Source organism: Mobula hypostoma, chromosome 21 (genome assembly GCF_963921235.1).
Source record: "Mobula hypostoma chromosome 21, sMobHyp1.1, whole genome shotgun sequence".
NCBI lineage: Eukaryota > Metazoa > Chordata > Chondrichthyes > Myliobatiformes > Myliobatidae > Mobula > Mobula hypostoma.
The window spans coordinates 24,402,863-24,424,194 of record NC_086117.1 but is presented as its reverse complement, the minus strand read 5'-3'; the positions used below and the strand labels follow the sequence as shown (position 1 = coordinate 24,424,194).

The following is a 21,332-nucleotide window of genomic DNA, read 5'->3' as shown; positions in this document are numbered from 1 at the left end:
CATACAAACTCTTCTCCCTCCTGCCATCTGGCAGAAGGTACCGAAGTATTCGGGCTCTCACGACCAGACTGTGCAACAGTTTCTTCCCCCAAGCCATCAGACTCCTTAATACCCAGAGACTAGCCTGACATCATTTACTATTATATTGTAATTTGTCCTCTACTGTGTCTATTGTCTTGTTTATTATTTATTGTACTGCCCTGCACTGTTTTGTGCACTTTATGTAGTCCTGTGCAGGTCTGTAGCCCAGTGCATTTTTTATGTTTGTTTTACCTAGTCTAGTGTAGCCTTGTACTGTCTCACATAGTCTAGAGTAGTTTAGTGTTGTTTCATGTAGCACCAGGGTCCTGCAGGAACGTTGTTTCATTTTTACTGTGTACCGTACCAGCAGCTTATGGTCGAAATGACAATAAACTTGATTTGACTTGACTTGATCCTCTTAAGTAGCATGTTTTCAAATGCCTCTTGGAAATCTAAATGTACTACAATAAACAGGCCCCACTCTACTGATCATCAAGTCACATCTTCAAAGGATACAGTCAATTCTGTATGTAACTTGCATCCAGTGGGAGTTACTCCCAGGTGAAGTTATTATTATTTTACGAAACAAAAAATATTTTCAAGTGGGCAGCACAGTAGGGTAGCAGTGAGAGTAATGCTATTAATGTGCTACTGACCCGTGTTCAATTCCATCACTGAATGTAAGGAATTTGTACTCTCGCATGGGTTACCTCCAGCTGCTCCCAAAGACATTCAGGTTAGTAGGTTAATTGGTTACACAGGTGTAACTGGGCGGCGTGGACCCGGAGGGCCGGAAGGGCCTGTTACCATACTGTATCTCTAAATAAAATAAAAAATAAAATTAAAGCCAGTTTTTCTGAAGGTGAAAGGAAATAGTTTAGGAAGTTTGCTAACTTGCCTTGTTTCATGTTGGCTTTTTGATGTTTACCTCTTAAGAAGCCACCAACCCCTCTTTCAATTCAAGGTATTGAATAAATAATAATTTTAAAGAGCTAAGGCTAGACGCCTGACCCCATCTGAACGGGACAACCCCCCCTACTGCTAAGTTGGAGGCTCTGAGGTGGGTGTGACTCATTTCCTCCCCTAAGCTCCAAAATTGTCTCTCAAAACAGCACAACTTCATATTTTAAAAAAAAAGTTTGGAATGCTCCTTAAAACCTCTCTCTTTGGCCATCTGTTCCAATGTTCTGCAACTCTGAAAGGTTTTCTTTGATGATGTTCTGAAGTGCCTTGGAATGTCTTGCTCTATTGAAGGCACCTTAAAGATGTATGCTTTGGTTACACAAATGCTATTTTCTGAGAATTACATTGTGACATTTGGATTCAACTCTCCTCCCCTCCAAGCTAGTGGCAAAACCTCAAAATATGATTGAAGAACTTGGAAACTTCCCTCTTTCTTCCTGATACAGCTGTTCTGCTTTTATTAGCGAGAGGATATTTACTGTCCAAATCTGGGTTTGGCTTTGATACATACAACATAGAAAACCTACAGCACAATACAGGCCCTTCGGCCCACAAAGTTGTGCCAAATACGTCCCTAGCTTAGAAATTACTAGGCTTACCTATAGCTCTCTATTTTACTAAGCTCCATGTACCTATCTAAATGTCTCTTAAAAGACCCTATCGTATCCACCTCCACCATTGTTGCCGGCAGCCCATTCCACTCACTCACCACTCTCTGAGTAAAACACTTACCCCTGACATCTCCTCTGTACCTACTCCCCAGCACCTTAAACCTGTGTCCTCTTGTGGCAACCATTTCAGCCCTGGGAAAAAGCCTCTGACTATCCACATGATCAAAGCCTCTCATCATCTTATACACCTCTATCAGGTCACCTCTCATCCTCTGTCGCTCCAAGGAGAAAAGGCCGAGTTCACTCAACCTATTCTCATAAGGCATGCTCCCCAATCCAGGCAACATCCTTGTAAATCTCCTCTGCACCCTTTCTATGGTTTCCACATCCTTCCTGTAGTGAGGCGACCAGAACTGAGCACAGTACTCCAAGTGGGCTCTGACCAGGATCCTATATAGTTGCAACATTACCTCTCGGCTCCTAAATTCAATTCCACGATTGATGAAGGCCAATACACCATACTCCTTCTTAACCACAGAGTCAACTCATGCAGTTGCTTTGAGCGTCCTATGGACTCGGACCCCAAGATCCCTCTGATCCTCCACACTCCCAAGAGTCTTGCTATTAATACTGTATTCAGCCATCATATTTGACCTATCAAAATGAACCACTTCACACTCATTTGGGTTGAACTCCATCTGCCACTTCTCAGCCCAGTTTTGCATCATATCAATGTCCCACTGTAACCTCTGACAGCCCTCCCCTTCACTGCATAGTGACATGACCAACTCTGCTTTCAACACACAAGTTCTTACCTCCCTCAGTGCAACTCCCCTTCCTTTGGTCATCCTTTGCAATAGCATTAAGGCCAATTTGGGAACAAACATGCAGAGTTGAATGATTCTTGCCTTTTTCAGTACTTTTTTTTAACATACAAATCAAACCAGAGCACATTTAGTAGCCTGATTATATTTTATAAATCTACCATCCTGGACATTAACTACATTGAATTCTATCATGGAAGGCAGGTAATATGGTGTCCCTTTGGTGAACTTGAAGAAGGATGTGAGGCTGTGCCCTGCTCTTTTGGCCCCATGTAATAAAAATTTAATCTAATGATTTGTTTTCATTGGCTGTTTAACAGACACATAGTGTACTGAAGGTCTCTATGGGAGGATATGTCTGTCTGAGCGTTTCTGCAGGTCATGTTAATGTCAGTAAATCAAAGTGCAGATAATGGACCCTAAATTCCCCATCCCTATGGGACCATGGAGTGCTCAATAGTAGCCTACAGTTTGCTCACTCTCCACACTTCAGTCAACATCCCAGCCCACCGAACACTTCCGAAACCACAGGCAGTGTGAAAGAGAGTGTGTTGTCCCAACACTTGTATCCGTTAAACCTGGATGTTGGTAGGCAAAGTATTTCTCTGTGCAGTTCCACTCACCTAGGGTCAAAGAGGGTCTTCATTGCCCACTTGTTCCTCCCTACCTCACCCCCTCCTCCCTCAATCCTTGCTGTGCATTACCTTCTGACCAGTTGTGTTTTCTGTTCCAGGAGTGGGTGACAGCCACTGATCTGCTAATATCCTTAAACCGACTGAACACCTTTGGTGACGATCTCTTCAAAGATCCGCAGGTCCTCCGGTCCTATTATTATGCCATATCCGATCTATCTGTGGGAGGCAGGTAATTATACATGGTCGCCTCAATCTTCGCCCCATAATATGTCAATTTAATCTCCGTGCCTGTTAAACCGAGAGTCTCATTCTTACCTTCAGCTAACACAGTGGTTAGTGAACTTACAATGACAGTAATGTTACTGCCATAACTTCACAAGTTGCCAGAAACCAAGAAGCTATCCTACGAGTGAGGACTGGAATGTTTTCTGCAGTAAAGGGAAGCTGGTTGGGAAATGTAGTAGGTGTCTGCGACAGTATTGGTAAGTTTAGTAGTGAAGACAAGGAGAAGATATTTGAATTTGGGGGGAGTTGTTAATGATTGGCAGTAAGGCCAAGAGGGAGTTCAGGATGATAGTTTGAGGCTTAAGATATCATAAAATGCTGTCCAGGAATTTTGACGCACTTGTGATGTATCAGCTAGAGTGTTCTGAATAACTAATGGTGACATGGCCACAGTCCATCTCTCCATCTGGAAAGCAGATGGAAGAGGGGAAGATGTGAGAAGCAACTACAGCTAACAGACTAGCCAGTATGCTCTAGATAGTTGAAAGATGTAAACGTATTCATCATTTGCTTTCCCTGCGCTCTCTATTCTTTCAACACATGCTGTCACTTTTTCTCAAAACAATCTCTCTATGTATGTCCTTTTGCTTTCCTCTTCACTCTGTTGCTTGACTCTTGTCTCCGACCCCACCCTCTCTCTTCCTCCCCCTCTCTCTTCCCCTCTTCATCATTCCTTCCTACCCTTTCTGTCTTGAACTCAGACAGGCAGGCACTTTTTTTACCACATCAAAACTGCTCTGTTCTCCAGTCTGTTGACTCAAACATCCTTTAAAGCTTCCCTGACTGCAGGCAACGGATTAAACAAATCAAATGCAAACCAGGCCTGTGAAACTGACAGAAGCACAGAGGGTGGTGAGATGAGCAGTTGATGTTTGGGGCTGCGGATACAAGTTGATAACAGCGTGCATATGTTCTGCTTCACAACCCCATGTTAAAGCTAGATTTGGTGCTCATAGTCCAAGGCCAGCTTTAATGAGAAACTCATGACTGTTGTCAATGGCAACTGGGAGGCTCAGCGTACCATACAGGTGCTACCCAAAGCGCCCAGGAGATTATGCTGCAGTAGACCGGCCACTCCAATGCACGGGGTCGCAAGAGGCTGTGGACTCAGCCAGATTCCTCGCGGACACAACCCGCCCCGCCATCGAGGACAGCTTCGAGGCCCAGCACTTCAAGAAAGTGGTGTCCATCCTTAATGTCCCTCGCCACCCAGGACATGCCCTTTTCTCTTTAGCACCATCAGAGAGGAGGTACACAAGCTTGAAGACCCACACTCAATGTTACTCAGAAACAGCTCCTTCCTCTCCACCGTCAGGTGATCCATGAACATGACCTCATTACTCTTCCATCTTGCACTTTTTTTTTTGGAATTTCTGGTAATTTTATGTCTTTGCACCGAACTGCTGCTGCAAAACATCTGATTTCACATCATGTGAGTAAGTGACAACAAACCTGATTCTGCCCTATCCCACTGGCCGGCATCGTCAAAGCTGATTGCTCTCACTCGCCGTTGATTTTCGGCTTGCGAAACAAACCCTGGGATAAACGCGGCGAAGCCACTCTCTTTCCAGTTCCAATTTCAAGATGTTTTCCTATCAAATCCCATTCCTGCATGGAAAAAAGTATTTGTTTTATTGCGTTGCATGTGGATGTATCGGCTGTGGCTCATTTGCAATTGTCCTCCCTCCTGGAGAAGGCTGAGGCCATAAATCCCATTGCAAGCATCTACTTTGTATTTATATATTTTTTATGAATAATATAATCAAAAGACATATTTCTGAACATTCATTGTGCTGTCAAAGCAATAACTTTGCTGCATTGGAGAGTAAAAATCCTGGCTGGCATTTACGGTCCGCTGATAATGATACAATCCATCGTCAGATCTCTGAACAGTCAAAGGACCCATGAACACTTCGTCACTATTTTGGCTCTAAAATTGCTCTACCTGTTTATTTTTTAATATATATATTTTAATATTGTAATTTATAGTACATTTTATATATCTCTCTGTACTACAGCCTCAAAACAATAAGTTCATGACACAGCAACCAGGGTCTCTGCCCAAAATGTCGACTGTACTCTTTTCCTAGACGCTGCCTGGCCTGCTGAGTTCCTTCAGCATTTTGTGTGTATTGCTCGGATTTCCAGCACCTGCAGGTTTTCTCTTGTTTGAAATTCATGACGCATGTCAGTGATGATGAACCTGATTCTGATTCTGAATTTGATTCACTGAGGGAATGCTACATTATCAGACAAATAGACTCGTGCATAATACATCAGGGGATTCAACATCCATCTTCTCTGTTGGATGTGAAAAGACTGTGGTTGCGATGTAAACAAAGGGCAGGGGAAATCTTCCTATATTTATCACCCAAACAATATCACTATCTTTGCTGCTTCTGGAATTGTGCTGTGTTGTGTTGACCACAAAGTGCTTTCCAAAAAAAATACCGCTATAAGTTGATAAAAGAAATTTTGCAGATGTTGGAATTCCAGAGCAATACACACAAGATGCTGGAGGAACTCAGCAGGTCAGGCAGCATCTATGGAAATGAATAAACAGTTTCGGGCCGAGACCCTTCATCAGGACTGGAAAGGAAGGGGGAAGATACCAGGATAAGAAGTCGGGGGGGGGGGGGAGGAAGGAGTACAAACCAGAAGGTGAAAGGTGAAGCCAGATGGGTGAAGGGAAGGGGTATGAAATAAGGGACCTTGTCCCTTGTCAATTCTTCCCTTCCCACTATTATTCCTCCCGGCACTTATCCCTGCAAGCTGCCAAAGTGCTACACCTGCCCACTCACCTCCTCTCTCACCTCCATTCAGGGCCCCAAACAGTCCTTCCAGGTGAGGCAACACTTCACCTGTCAATCTGCTGGGGTTGTCTACTATACCCAGGGCTTCCAGGGCAGCCTTCTCTACATTGGTGAGACCCGACGGAGATTGGGGGACCACTTTGTTAAGCATCTTTGCCCCATCCGCAAACAGCAAGATTTCCTGGTGGCCAACCATTTTAATTCCAATCCCGATTCCCATTCTGACATGTTGATCCATGGCCTCCTCTACAGCCACTGTCAGGGTAGAGAAGCAACACCTCATATTCCGTCCAGGTTCCTCCAACTTAATGGCATGGACATTGATTTCTCCAACTTCCGGTAATTTCTATCCCACACCCCTTTTCCTCTTGTTCAATTCTCCACTCTGGCCCCCCTCTTACCTCTTCTCCTATCATCTTACCTGGTGCCCCTCCTCCTTCCCTTTCTTCCATAGTCCACTCTTCTCTCTTTCAGAACCCTTCTCCAACTCTTTACCTTTTTCACCTATACTTCATACCACTCCCCACCCCCTCCCCCCCGCCAACCTGGCTTCGCTTATCACTTTCGAGCTTATCCTCCTTCCCCACCCCCCCAAACCTTCTTATTTTGGCGTCTTCCCTCTTCCTTTCCAGGCCTGAAATGCCAACTGTTTATTCACTTCCACAGATGCTGCCTGACCTGCTGAGTTCCTCCAGCATTTTGTGTGTAGTTCTCAACTTGAAGTGGATGTTCTTTTCAAAGAGAAGCTGCATATCATTTAAGTTGACCGCTTTTATGCCCTGCTGCAAATAATTTTCATCTATTAAAGGATCCATTTGATTTGTAAGACAGCTGTTCAGTATCTAGCTCTTAGAAGCCTGAATTTAAGATTTCAATGACTTCCGTTTACAACAGTTGGAGCTTTTCCATTCTTGCTCTAAATCATGGACTGTGTCACTCTCTATTCTGTTAGAAGTTCCTGGTGCCAATTCCCTTTTTATCTTCTGTGCACCCTCTACAAAGATTCTGAGACCATATGAAGGCAGCGTTCTAGTTTAAAGTGCATTCTTGGTGTTGGTGATCCGATGCTGTGCTGTCAGACAGGAAGGGAAAAAGATGGGAGTTATCAGAAATAAGAAGCCATTCATTCTCGTAAAACTGAGAGGGAGGGAAAAAATTATCTTGACTGTTTGTCCCAGGAGAAATTAGCACCCTTCGGATTAAGTCCAGAAGTAGTACGAGGTCTGGGACAAGTGGGTAGAAACGTGAGTGAGGCAAGAAAGAGGAATCAGAGTGAGATACTGCAGGAGCCTGGGTCTTGTTTATCAGGATCTTCCAACCCCCATAGACAAGTGCAGAACTGTGAGGGGGTGGTGGGATTTAGCGGACGTGATCTAACTTGAAATTAAAGATGTATATTCCAAATTGCCTGAAACAGGAGATTTGCCCCAAATCCTCTCAAGGTGGTAAATGATGTGGCCTCGGGGAAGAACATTAGGGCACTTAATGCCTCACTGGCAGCAGAAGACCTGAGGGTGGGGGTGGGGGTGGGGCTGGGTGGGGAAGGTTGTTGCATTTGCAACCTCATTCAAAAATATACCTCTGGAAGTAGAGGATAAATACCACCCCTGGTGTGGTTTAAAGAGTCAATCATGTTGTATTAAATGGTTTCTTTCTTAGATGTTGATAAATTTAAAGCCTTCTCAGTACTTTACTGATAGGTTTTGAAGAAAATTAAAACATGCAAGCGTTGAGAGATCGCTGCAGTCAGGGTAAAGTGAAAGTTGAGTTTACTGTCAGGTGCACAAGTGTACGTGTGCACTGATGCAATGAGAAACACAACTTGTAGTATCACAGGCTCGTGGTATCAGACACAAAACATGAATTAAACAAACGTCATACAAGAAAGAACACTATTAGAACAAAAGAAAGCCCATTGTTGTGGTCAGACTGTAATGACTGAGATAATGATTAGGGATGTGCAGGTTGGTTTAAAAAGGGAAGTCGCTGTCCTTGAACTTGGTGATGTGATGCTTCGGGCTTACCCACTGGTGATGTTCGTCCATCGTCGCCGTTGATGAGGACCTCGACACCATTCTATGTCGAGACTAGCGCGTGGTTTGGATTTAAGTGAGGGAGAGTTGTGCAGCGTCAGCCTCACTCTCTCTTCCCAATTCCCATCTGGATCCAGTGGCAAGACAGAGTCGAGACGGCTGGAGATGGGACTAGGCGCAGTGGATGACCAGGACGTCTTCTGTGTCTTGTCCTTCTCTACACGTTCCACGGTGCTTGCAGAGACCGCCTTCCTGACCGTTGGACCTTCCATTGGTCTCGTCCGCTCAATCCACCAGAGTCTGTCTTCACATGCTGAGATAGACAACTCCCTATCTCACCGAGGGTTTGGGACCCGTCGGCTACTCTCACCTGGTTTAGCCGGCTTGTCGAAGCCGTTGCCCGGGGTGTGGCCGCTGTCGAATGCAAACAGCTACGGGGAGCCACAGATGAGAGCTGAGTGCCAGGTGGGGACCAAAGGTGGACTAACAGCCCTGAAAAGGACGCGACATGCTCCCCCACCAGAGGTGCTACCTCTCCCTGACACCCTATAGGTACAAGAGTAATGCTGGGCTGATTTTATCTACATAAGGACTAGCCAAATCTAATCAGAAATAATTCTACAGGGAATGAAATCCTGAAGCATGTATGTGATCATTGTTCACGCCAGTATATTCAGCAACCGACCAGGGAGCCGTCTATCCTGGACAGAAAATGAGATTCGGGACTGAGGTAAGGTCTTTGTTTGCTCTGTGAGTGGGGAATCTGTGGAATCTGCAACCCCGTGGCAGTTTAAATAGGACAGAGATACACTTTCTGATGTAAATGCCATCAAGCAGTGTGGAGAGAGAGAGAGTGGACAGTGACCGTGAGATTAGCCATGATCATGTCAAATGGCCCGAACAGTCTTGAAGGGCCGAATGGACAATGCCTGCTCTAATCTTTCCGAGAATGGTCACTGCTCCATCGCTAGTGGGTGTGAGCCATTGTCGAGGGCAGCGAAGAGAGAACTCCGCACCATCGAGAGCCCGGAACACATCTGAGGTGAACCTGAAACATCCCAGGGAACTGTTTTGATGAATATCACAGGTTACCAACGTCCTAAGAAATAATTACTCCTCAAGCCTCCATCATTAATAATAACCCTCTGTGTTCATTTATTTCATTGCAGAGAGTTTGTAAGGACAAACTAAATTAATTGTTTTCAGTCGGGACTACACGGCGATGGCGATAAAGTGCGAAATGTACTGGAGTGGTGGAAGAAACCAAAGAAACTCTTTTGTTTCCACTTGTATTTTCAGGTGTAAGTGCAATGGCCATGCCAGCGAGTGCTTCACCAATGACCAGGGCAGGCTGGTGTGCGATTGCCAGCACAACACGACTGGCGTGGACTGTGAAAAGTGCCGTCCATTTTTCCACGACCGGCCCTGGGCACGAGGCTCCTCTCAGGCTGCGAATCAGTGTCTGCGTGAGTGTCCGTGATCAATTACCGTACCGGGAATCCGAGTGCAGTGGGAGGGGTGAAGCTTGTCTCCCGGACGTCCCTTCTTTCTGACCTCTCCATCATTTCTCCAATTGGTAATTTTATTGCAACCAGTAAAAAAAGACCAATGCAACTTATTCAAGAGAGAGAGACAGTCTCACAGAAATCCTGTCATTTTTTGTTTTGAGTTACGAATTATTAAGGTTAAAACTCCAATTGTATGTTTGATGTGTGCACCAGCAGCTCACATAACCACCCACCACCTGTTTCCGTGTCTTCACGTGACCCTGGTGAGTGGGGGTGGGGAGCAGGTGGGGTGGGGGTGGGGAGCAGGTGCTACATCTTGCCCTGAGATGACCTGCAGGGCCAGACTGCCATCTCCTTTGATCGAGACATATCTCCACCCTGGCAGCCAGTCTAACCATTTCCAACACCCAGGGCCATGAGGAACCCCTGGAAGCTTCGTCACCTGACCTCCTGCCTCCGCTCTCCTGTCATCCGCTTCGCAAAGTCTATTTGAAAGCTGGTTGAATGTTTTTAAGGTGCCTGTCAAAACAAAACACGCTTCTTCCCCATCTTCAGCTTTCTATAAATAAACAAAAACTGCCCAAAGAAAACAAGCGGAAATATTCCAGTATGTTAAAAATCAGTGTTCATTTCCCGGCGACGACAGGGCAATCTTGGCCAGCAGAGCTGCACACAGGGGCAGGAGCACGTTTGGATATCCCTCATTAATGAAATGAATGCTCGGGAAGTTTATCTGGCCCAGATGACACTTGATGGACAATTATTCACGTTGAAACGAGGCTTAATGGTTTGATCCACATTGCCTTCCTCTAGCCTGCAACTGCAGTGGGAGGTCCGAGCAATGTACCTTCAACGCGGATCTGTATCGCCGGACAGGACACGGAGGGCTGTGTCTGAACTGCAGGGATCACACGGCCGGGCAGCATTGCGAGATCTGTGAGGAGAACTTCTACAGGAACCATGAATCCGAACGCTGTCTACCCTGCAACTGCAGTGTCATGGGTGAGTGACGGACGGCACACTTTGGGGGAGTGAGGGTTGTGGAGTGTCACACTGAAGGGTAGTGGAGGGAGTGGAGTGTCACACTGAGGGTGAGTGAGGGTTGTGGAGTGTCACACTGAGGGGGAGTGGGGTTGTGGAGTGTCACACTGAGGGGGAATAGGGGATGTGGAGTGTCACACTGAGGGGGAGTGGCGGTTCTGGACTGTCACACTGAAGGGGAGTGGGGGAATGTGGAGTGTTACACTGAGGGGGAGTGGGGGTTCTGGAGTGTCACACTGAAGAGGAGTGGGGGAATGTGGAGTGTCACACTGAGCCGGAGTGGGGGATGTGGAGTGTCACACTGATTTGCAGTGGGGGGATTTGGAGTCTCACACTGAGGGGGAGTGGAGGGCTGTGGAGTATCACACTGAGGGGGAGTGGGGGATGTGGAGTGTCACACTGAGGGGGAGTGGGGGATGTGGAGTGTCACACTGAGGGAGTGGGGTTGTGGAGTGTCACACTGAGGGAGTGGGGGATGTGGAGTGTCACACAGAGGGGGAGTGAGGGATGTGGAGTGTCAAACTGAGGGGGAGTGGGGGATGTGAAGTGTCACATTGAGGGGGAGTGAGGGATTTGGAGTGTCACATTGAGGGGGAGTGGGGGATGTGGAGTATGACACTGAGGGGGAGTGGAGGGATGTGGAGTGTGACGCGGTAGGGGAGTGGAGGGATGTGGAGTGTCACACTCGGGATGTGGAGGGATGTGCAGTGTCACACTGAGGGGGAGTGGGGGATGTGGAGTGTCACACTGAGGGAGTGGGCTTGTGGAGTGTCACACTGAGGGAGTGGGGGATGTGGAGTGTCACTGAGGGGGAGTGAGGGATGTGGAGTGTCACACTGTTGGGAGTGAGGGATGTGGAGTGTCACACTGAGGGGGAGTGGGGGATGTGGAGTGTCACACTGAGGGGGAGTGGGGATGTGGAGTGTCACACTGAGGAGGAGTGAGGGATGTGGAGTGTCACACTGAGGGGGAGTGAGGGATATGGAGTTTCACACTGTGGGGAGTGAGGGATGTGGAGTGTCACACTGAGATGGAGTGAGGGATGTGGAGTGTCACACTGTGGGGAATGAGGGATGTGGAGTGTCACACTGAGTGGGAGTGGGGGATGTGGAGTCTCACACTGAGGGGGAGTGGGGATCTGGCGTGTCACACTGAGGGGGAGTGTGATTGTAGAGTGACACACAGGGGGAGTGCTGGGATGTGGAGTGTCACACTGAGGGGGCGTGGGGGTATGTGGAGTGTCACACTGAGTTGGAGTGGGGGATGTGGAGTGTCACACAGGGGGAGTGGGGTTGTGGAGTGTCACACTGAAGGGGAGGGAGGGATGTGGAGTGTCACACTGAGGGGGAGTGGGGGATGTGGAGTGTCACACTGAGGGGGAGTGGAGTTTTGGAGTGTCACACTGAGGGGGAGGGAGGGATGTGGAGTGTCACACTGAGGAGGATGTGGAATGTCACACTGAGGGGGAGTGGGGGGATGTGGAGTGTCACAGTGAGGGAGTTGGGGATGGGGAGAGGCACACTGAGGGGGAGTGGGGGGATGTGGAGTAACAAACTGAGGGAGTGGGGGATGTGGAGTGTCACACTGAGGGGGATGTAGAATGTCACACTGAGGGGGAGTGGGGTTGTGGTGTGTCACACTGAGGGGGAGTGAGGGATGTGGAGTGTCACACTGAGGGGGAGTGGGGGGTTGTGGAGTGTCACACTGAGGGAGTGGGGGATGTGGAGTGTCACACTGAGGGGGAGTGAGGGATGTGGAGTGTCACACTGTGGGGAGTGAGGGATGTGGAGTGTCACACTGAGGGGGAGTGTGGGATGTGGAGTGTCACACTGAGGGGGAGTGAGGGATGTGGAGTGTCACACTGAGGGGGAGTGGGGGATGTGGAGTGTCACACTGAGGGGGACTGGGGTTGTGGAGTGTCAGACTGAGGGGGAGTGTGGTTGTGGAGTGTCACACTGAGGGGGAGTGAGGGATGTGGAGTGTTACACTGAGGGGGAGTGGGGTATGTGGAGTGTCACACTGAGTTGGAGTGGGGGATGTGGAGTGTCACACTGAGGGGGTGTGGGGGATGTGGAGTGTCACACTGAGGGAGTGGGGGATGTGGAGTGTCACACTGAGGGGGAGTGAGGGATGTGGAGTGTCAAACTGAGGGGGAGTGGGGGATGTGAAGTGTCACATTGAGGGGGAGTGAGGGATTTGGAGTGTCACACTGAGGGGGAGTGGGGGATGTGGAGTATGACAATGAGGGGAAGTGGAGGGATGTGGAGTGTGACGCTGTAAGGGAGTGGAGGGATGTGGAGTGTCACACTGAGGGGATGTGGAGGGATGTGCAGTGTCACACTGAGGGGGAGTGGGGGATGTGGAGTGTCACACTGAGGGGGAGTGGAGTTTTGGAGTGTCACACTGAGGGGGAGGGAGGGATGTGGAGTGTCACACTGAGGAGGATGTGGAATGTCACACTGAGGGGGAGTGGGGGGATGTGGAGTGTCACAGTGAGGGAGTTGGGGATGGGGAGAGTCACACTGAGGGGGAGTGGGGGGATGTGGAGTAACAAACTGAGGGAGTGGGGGATGTGGAGTGTCACACTGAGGGGGATGTAGAATGTCACACTGAGGGGGAGTGGGGTTGTGGTGTGTCACACTGAGGGGGAGTGAGGGATGTGGAGTGTCACACTGAGGGGGAGTGGGGGGCTGTGGAGTGTCACACTGAGGGAGTGGGGGATGTGGAGTGTCACACTGAGGGGGAGTGAGGGATGTGGAGTGTCACACTGTGGGGAGTGAGGGATGTGGAGTGTCACACTGAGGGGGAGTGTGGGATGTGGAGTGTCACACTGAGGGGGAGTGAGGGATGTGGAGTGTCACACTGAGGGGGAGTGGGGGATGTGGAGTGTCACACTGAGGGGGACTGGGGTTGTGGAGTGTCAGACTGAGGGGGAGTGTGGTTGTGGAGTGTCACACTGAGGGGGAGTGAGGGATGTGGAGTGTTACACTGAGGGGGAGTGGGGTATGTGGAGTGTCACACTGAGTTGGAGTGGGGGATGTGGAGTGTCACACTGAGGGGGTGTGGTGGATGTGGAGTGTCACACTGAGGGAGTGGGGATGTGGAGTGTCACACTGAGGGGGAGTGAGGGATGTGGAGTGTCACACTGTGGGGAGTGAGGGATGTGGAGTGTCACACTGAGGGGGAGTGAGGGATATGGAGTTTCACACTGTGGGGAGTGAGGGATGTGGAGTGTCGCACTGAGGGGGAGTGAGGGATGTGGAGTGTCACACTGTGGGGAATGAGGGATGTGGAGTGTCACACTGAGTGGGAGTGGGGGATGTGGAGTCTCACACTGAGGGGGAGTGGGGATCTGGCGTGTCACACTGAGGGGGAGTGTGATTGTAGAGTGACACACAGGGGGCGTGCTGGGATGTGGAGTGTCACACTGAGGGGGCGTGGGGGTATGTGGAGTGTCACACTGAGTTGGAATGGGGGATGTGGAGTGTCACACTCAGGGGGAGTGGGGTTGTGGAGTGTCACACTGAGGGGGAGTGGGGGATGTGGAGTGTCACACTGAGGGGGAGTGGTGTTTTGGAGTGTCACACTGAGGGGGAGGGAGGGATGTGGAGTGTCACACTGAGGAGGATGTGGAATGTCACACTGAGGGGGAGTGGGGGGATGTGGAGTGTCACAGTGAGGGAGTTGGGGATGGGGAGAGTCACACTGAGGGGGAGTGGGGGGATGTGGAGTAACAAACTGAGGGAGTGGGGGATGTGGAGTGTCACACTGAGGGGGATGTAGAATGTCACACTGAGGGGGAGTGGGGTTGTGGTGTGTCACACTGAGGGGGAGTGAGGGATGTGGAGTGTCACACTGAGGGGGAGTGGGGGGTTGTGGAGTGTCACACTGAGGGAGTGGGGGATGTGGAGTGTCACACTGAGGGGGAGTGAGGGATGTGGAGTGTCACACTGTGGGGAGTGAGGGATGTGGAGTGTCACACTGAGGGGGAGTGTGGGATGTGGAGTGTCACACTGAGGGGGAGTGAGGGATGTGGAGTGTCACACTGAGGGGGAGTGGGGGATGTGGAGTGTCACACTGAGGGGGACTGGGGTTGTGGAGTGTCAGACTGAGGGGGAGTGTGGTTGTGGAGTGTCACACTGAGGGGGAGTGAGGGATGTGGAGTGTTACACTGAGGGGGAGTGGGGTATGTGGAGTGTCACACTGAGTTGGAGTGGGGGATGTGGAGTGTCACACTGAGGGGGTGTGGGGGATGTGGAGTGTCACACTGATGGAGTGGGGGATGTGGAGTGTCACACTGAGGGGGAGTGAGGGATGTGGAGTGTCAAACTGAGGGGGAGTGGGGGATGTGAAGTGTCACATTGAGGGGGAGTGAGGGATTTGGAGTGTCACACTGAGGGGGAGTGGAGGGATGTGGAGTGTGACGCTGTAGGGGAGTGGAGGGATGTGGAGTGTCACACTGAGGGGATGTGGAGGGATGTGCAGTGTCACACTGAGGGGGAGTGGGGGATGTGGAGTGTCACACTGAGGGGGACTGGAGTTTTGGAGTGTCACACTGAGGGGGAGGGAGGGATGTGGAGTGTCACACTGAGGAGGATGTGGAATGTCACACTGAGGGGGAGTGGGGGGATGTGGAGTGTCACAGTGAGAGAGTTGGGGATGGGGAGAGTCACACTGAGGGGGAGTGGGGGGATGTGGAGTAACAAACTGAGGGAGTGGGGGATGTGGAGTGTCACACTGAGGGGGATGTAGAATGTCACACCGAGGGGGAGTGGGGTTGTGGTGTGTCACACTGAGGGGGAGTGAGGGATGTGGAGTGTCACACTGTGGGGAATGAGGGATGTGGAGTGTCACACTGAGTGGGAGTGGGGGATGTGGAGTCTCACACTGAGGGGGAGTGGGGATCTGGCGTGTCACACTGAGGGGGAGTGTGATTGTAGAGTGACACACAGGGGGAGTGCTGGGATGTGGAGTGTCACACTGAGGGGGCGTGGGGGTATGTGGAGTGTCACACTGAGTTGGAATGGGGGATGTGGAGTGTCACACTCAGGGGGAGTGGGGTTGTGGAGTGTCACACTGAGGGGGAGTGGGGGATGTGGAGTGTCACACTGAGGGGGAGTGGAGTTTTGGAGTGTCACACTGAGGGGGAGGGAGGGATGTGGAGTGTCACACTGAGGAGGATGTGGAATGTCACACTGAGGGGGAGTGGGGGGATGTGGAGTGTCACAGTGAGGGAGTTGGGGATGGGGAGAGTCACACTGAGGGGGAGTGGGGGGATGTGGAGTAACAAACTGAGGGAGTGGGGGATGTGGAGTGTCACACTGAGGGGGATGTAGAATGTCACACTGAGGGGGAGTGGGGTTGTGGTGTGTCACACTGAGGGGGAGTGAGGGATGTGGAGTGTCACACTGAGGGGGAGTGGGGGGTTGTGGAGTGTCACACTGAGGGAGTGGGGGATGTGGAGTGTCACACTGAGGGGGAGTGAGGGATGTGGAGTGTCACACTGTGGGGAGTGAGGGATGTGGAGTGTCACACTGAGGGGGAGTGTGGGATGTGGAGTGTCACACTGAGGGGGAGTGAGGGATGTGGAGTGTCACACTGAGGGGGAGTGGGGGATGTGGAGTGTCACACTGAGGGGGACTGGGGTTGTGGAGTGTCAGACTGAGGGGGAGTGTGGTTGTGGAGTGTCACACTGAGGGGGAGTGAGGGATGTGGAGTGTTACACTGAGGGGGAGTGGGGGTATGTGGAGTGTCACACTGAGTTGGAGTGGGGGATGTGGAGTGTCACACTGAGGGGGTGTGGGGGATGTGGAGTGTCACACTGATGGAGTGGGGGATGTGGAGTGTCACACTGAGGGGGAGTGAGGGATGTGGAGTGTCAAACTGAGGGGGAGTGGGGGATGTGAAGTGTCACATTGAGGGGGAGTGAGGGATTTGGAGTGTCACACTGAGGGGGAGTGGGGGATGTGGAGTATGACAATGAGGGGGAGTGGAGGGATGTGGAGTGTGACGCTGTAGGGGAGTGGAGGGATGTGGAGTGTCACACTCAGGGGATGTGGAGGGATGTGCAGTGTCACACTGAGGGGGAGTGGGGGATGTGGAGTGTCACACTGAGGGGGACTGGAGTTTTGGAGTGTCACACTGAGGGGGAGGGAGGGATGTGGAGTGTCACACTGAGGAGGATGTGGAATGTCACACTGAGGGGGAGTGGGGGGATGTGGAGTGTCACAGTGAGGGAGTTGGGGATGGGGAGAGTCACACTGAGGGGGAGTGGGGGGATGTGGAGTAACAAACTGAGGGAGTGGGGGATGTGGAGTGTCACACTGAGGGGGATGTAGAATGTCACACCGAGGGGGAGTGGGGTTGTGGTGTGTCACACTGAGGGGGAGTGAGGGATGTGGAGTGTCACACTGAGGGGGAGTGGAGTTTTGGAGTGTCACACTGAGGGGGAGGGAGGGATGTGGAGTGTCACACTGAGGAGGATGTGGAATGTCACACTGAGGGGGAGTGGGGGGATGTGGAGTGTCACAGTGAGGGAGTTGGGGATGGGGAGAGTCACACTGAGGGGGAGTGGGGGGATGTGGAGTAACAAACTGAGGGAGTGGGGGATGTGGAGTGTCACACTGAGGGGGATGTAGAATGTCACACTGAGGGGGAGTGGGGTTGTGGTGTGTCACACTGAGGGGGAGTGAGGGATGTGGAGTGTCACACTGAGGGGGAGTGGGGGGTTGTGGAGTGTCACACTGAGGGAGTGGGGGATGTGGAGTGTCACACTGAGGGGGAGTGAGGGATGTGGAGTGTCACACTGTGGGGAGTGAGGGATGTGGAGTGTCACACTGAGGGGGAGTGAGGGATGTGGAATGTCAAACTGAGGGGGAGTGGGGGATGTGAAGTGTCACATTGAGGGGGAGTGAGGGATTTGGAGTGTCACACTGAGGGGCAGTGGGGGATGTGGAGTATGACAATGAGGGGGAGTGGAGGGATGTGGAGTGTGACGCTGTAGGGGAGTGGAGGGATGTGGAGTGTCACACTCAGGGGATGTGGAGGGATGTGCAGTGTCACACTGAGGGGGAGTGGGGGATGTGGAGTGTCACACCGAGGGAGTGGGCTTGTGGAGTGTCACACTGAGGGAGTGGGGGATGTGGAGTGTCACACTGAGGGGGAGTGAGGGATGTGGAGTGTCACTCTGTGGGGAGTGAGGGATGTGGAGTGTCACACTGAGGGGGAGTGGGGGATGTGGAGTGTCACACTGAGGGGGAGTGGGGATGTGTAGTGTCACACTGAGGGGGAGTGGGGATGTGGAGTGTCACACTGAGGGGGAGTGAGGGATGTGGAGTGTCACACTGTGGAGAGTGAGGGATGTGGAGTGTCACACTGAGGGGGAGTGAGGGATATGGAGTTTCACACTGTGGGGAGTGAGGGATGTGTAGTGTCACACTGAGTGGGAGTGGGGGATGTGGAGTCTCACACTGAGGGGGAGTGGGGATGTGGCGTGTCACACTGAGGGGGAGTGTGATTGTAGAGTGACACACTGATGGGGAGTGCTGGGATGTGCAGTGTCACACTGAGGGGGCGTGGGGGTATGTGGAGTGTCACACTGAGTTGGAGTGGGGGATGTGGAGTGTCACACTCAGGGGGAGTGGGGTTGCGGAGTGTCACACTGAAGGGGAGGGAGGGATGTGGAGTGTCACACTGAGGGGGAGTGGGGGATGTGGAGTCTCACACTGAGGGGGAGTGGAGTTTTGGAGTGTCACACTGAGGGGGAGGGAGGGATGTGGAGTGTCACACTGAGGAGGATGTGGAATGTCACACTGAGGGGGAGTGGGGGGATGTGGAGTAACAAACTGAGGGAGTGGGGGATGTGGAGTGTCACACTGAGGGGGATGTAGAATGTCACACTGAGGGGGAGTGGGGTTGTGGTGTGTCACACTGAGGGGGAGTGAGGGATGTGGAGTGTCACACTGAGGGGGAGTGGGGGGTTGTGGAGTGTCACACTGAGGGAGTGGGGGATGTGGAGTGTCACACTGAGGGGGAGTGAGGGATGTGGAGTGTCACACTGAGGGGGAGTGGAGTTTTGGAGTGTCACACTGAGGGGGAGGGAGGGATGTGGAGTGTCACACTGAGGAGGATGTGGAATGTCACACTGAGGGGGAGTGGGGGGATGTGGAGTAACAAACTGAGGGAGTGGGGGATGTGGAGTGTCACACTGAGGGGGATGTAGAATGTCACACTGAGGGGGAGTGGGGTTGTGGTGTGTCACACTGAGGGGGAGTGAGGGATGTGGAGTGTCACACTGAGGGGGAGTGGGGGGTTGTGGAGTGTCACACTGAGGGAGTGGGGGATGTGGAGTGTCACACTGAGGGGGAGTGAGGGATGTGGAGTGTCACACTGTGGGGAGTGAGGGATGTGGAGTGTCACACTGAGGGGGAGTGTGGGATGTGGAGTGTCACACTGAGGGGGAGTGAGGGATGTGGAGTGTCACACTGAGGGGGAGTGGGGGATGTGGAGTGTCACACTGAGGGGGACTAGGGTTGTGGAGTGTCAGACTGAGGGGGAGTGTGGTTGTGGAGTGTCACACTGAGGGGGAGTGAGGGATGTGGAGTGTTACACTGAGGGGGAGTGGGGGTATGTGGAGTGTCACACTGAGTTGGAGTGGGGGATGTGGAGTGTCACACTGAGGGGGTGTGGGGGATGTGGAGTGTCACACTGAGGGAGTGGGGGATGTGGAGTGTCACACTGAGGGGGAGTGGGGGGATGTGGAGTGTCACAGTGAGGGAGTTGGGGATGGGGAGAGTCACACTGAGGGGGAGTGGGGGGATGTGCAGTAACAAACTGAGGGAGTGGGGGATGTGGAGTGTCACACTGAGGGGGATGTAGAATGTCACACTGAGGGGGAGTGGGGTTGTGGTGTGTCACACTGAGGGGGAGTGAGGGATGTGGAGTGTCACAGTGAGGGGGAGTGGGGGGTTGTGGAGTGTCACACTGAGGGAGTGGGGGATGTGGAGTGTCACACTGAGGGGAAGTGAGGGATGTGGAGTGTCACACTGTGGGGAGTGAGGGATGTGGAGTGTCACACTGAGGGGGAGTGGGGTATGTGGACTGTCACACTGAGTTGGAGTGGGGGATGTGGAGTGTCACACTGAGGGGGTGTGGGGGATGTGGAGTGTCACACTGAGGGAGTGGGGGATGTGGAGTGTCACACTGAGGGGGAGTGAGGGATGTGGAGTGTCAAACTGAGGGGGAGTGGGGGATGTGAAGTGTCACATTGAGGGGGAGTGAGGGATTTGGAGTGTCACACTGAGGGGCAGTGGGGGATGTGGAGTATGACAATGAGGGGGAGTGGAGGGATGTGGAGTGTGACGCTGTAGGGGAGTGGAGGGATGTGGAGTGTCACACTCAGGGGATGTGGAGGGATGTACAGTGTCACACTGAGGGGGAGTGGGGGATGTGGAGTGTCACACCGAGGGAGTGGGCTTGTGGAGTGTCACACTGAGGGAGTGGGGGATGTGGAGTGTCACACTGAGGGGGAGTGAGGGATGTGGAGTGTCACACTGTGGGGAGTGAGGGATGTGGAGTGTCACACTGAGGGGGAGTGGGGGATGTGGAGTGTCACACTGAGGGGGAGTGGGGATGTGGAGTGTCACACTGAGGGGGAGTGAGGGATGTGGAGTGTCACACTGTGGGGAGTGAGGGATGTGGAGTGTCACACTGAGGGGGAGTGAGGGATATGGAGTTTCACACTGTGGGGAGTGAGGGATGTGGAGTGTCACACTGAGGGGGAGTGAGGGATGTGGAGTATCACACTGTGGGGAATGAGGGATGTGGAGTGTCACACTGAGTGGGAGTGGGGGATGTGGAGTCTCACACTGAGGGGGAGTGGGGATGTGGCGTGTCACACTGAGGGGGAGTGTGATTGTGGAGTGACACACTGAGGGGGAGTGCTGGGATGTGGAGTGTCACACTGAGAGGGCGTGGGGGTATGTGGAGTGTCACACTGAGTTGGAGTGGGAGATGTGGAGTGTCACACTCAGGGGGAGTGGGGTTGTGGAGTGTCACACTGAAGGGGAGGGAGGGATGTGGAGTGTCACACTGAGGGGGAGTGGGGGATGTGGAGTCTCACACTGAGGGGGAGTGGAGTTTTGGAGTGTCACACTGAGGGGGAGGGAGGGATGTGGAGTGTCACACTCAGGAGGATGTGGAATGTCACACTGAGGGGGAGTGGGGGATGTGGAGTGTCACAGTGAGGGAGTTGGGGATGGGGAGAGTCACACTGAGGGGGAGTGGGGGGATGTGGAGTAACAAACTGAGGGAGTGGGGGATGTGGAGTGTCACACTGAGGGGGATGTAGAATGTCACACTGAGGGGGAGTGGGGTTGTGGTGTGTCACACTGAGGGGGAGTGAGGGATGTGGAGTGTCACACTGAGGGGGAGTGGGGGGTTGTGGAGTGTCACACTGAGGGAGTGGGGGATGTGGAGTGTCACACTGAGGGGGAGTGAGGGATGTGGAGTGTCACATTGTGGGGAGTGAGGGATGTGGAGTGTCACACTGAGGGGGAGTGTGGGATGTGGAGTGTCACACTGAGGGGGAGTGAGGGATG

The 21,332-nt window shown here is 52.2% G+C and overlaps 1 protein-coding gene across 1 annotated transcript in view; it reads left to right on the top strand.

The window, feature by feature from the left end:
- Positions 1-21,332, top strand: part of LOC134359871 (laminin subunit gamma-1-like) — a 201,041-nt gene that overhangs the window by 55,819 nt on the left and 123,890 nt on the right. The window contains exons 3-5 of the mRNA XM_063073647.1: positions 3,153-3,283; positions 9,485-9,651; positions 10,507-10,695. Coding sequence (XP_062929717.1) covers positions 3,153-3,283; positions 9,485-9,651; positions 10,507-10,695 — 487 coding nt within the window. The remainder of the gene's footprint in view (positions 1-3,152; positions 3,284-9,484; positions 9,652-10,506; positions 10,696-21,332) is intronic.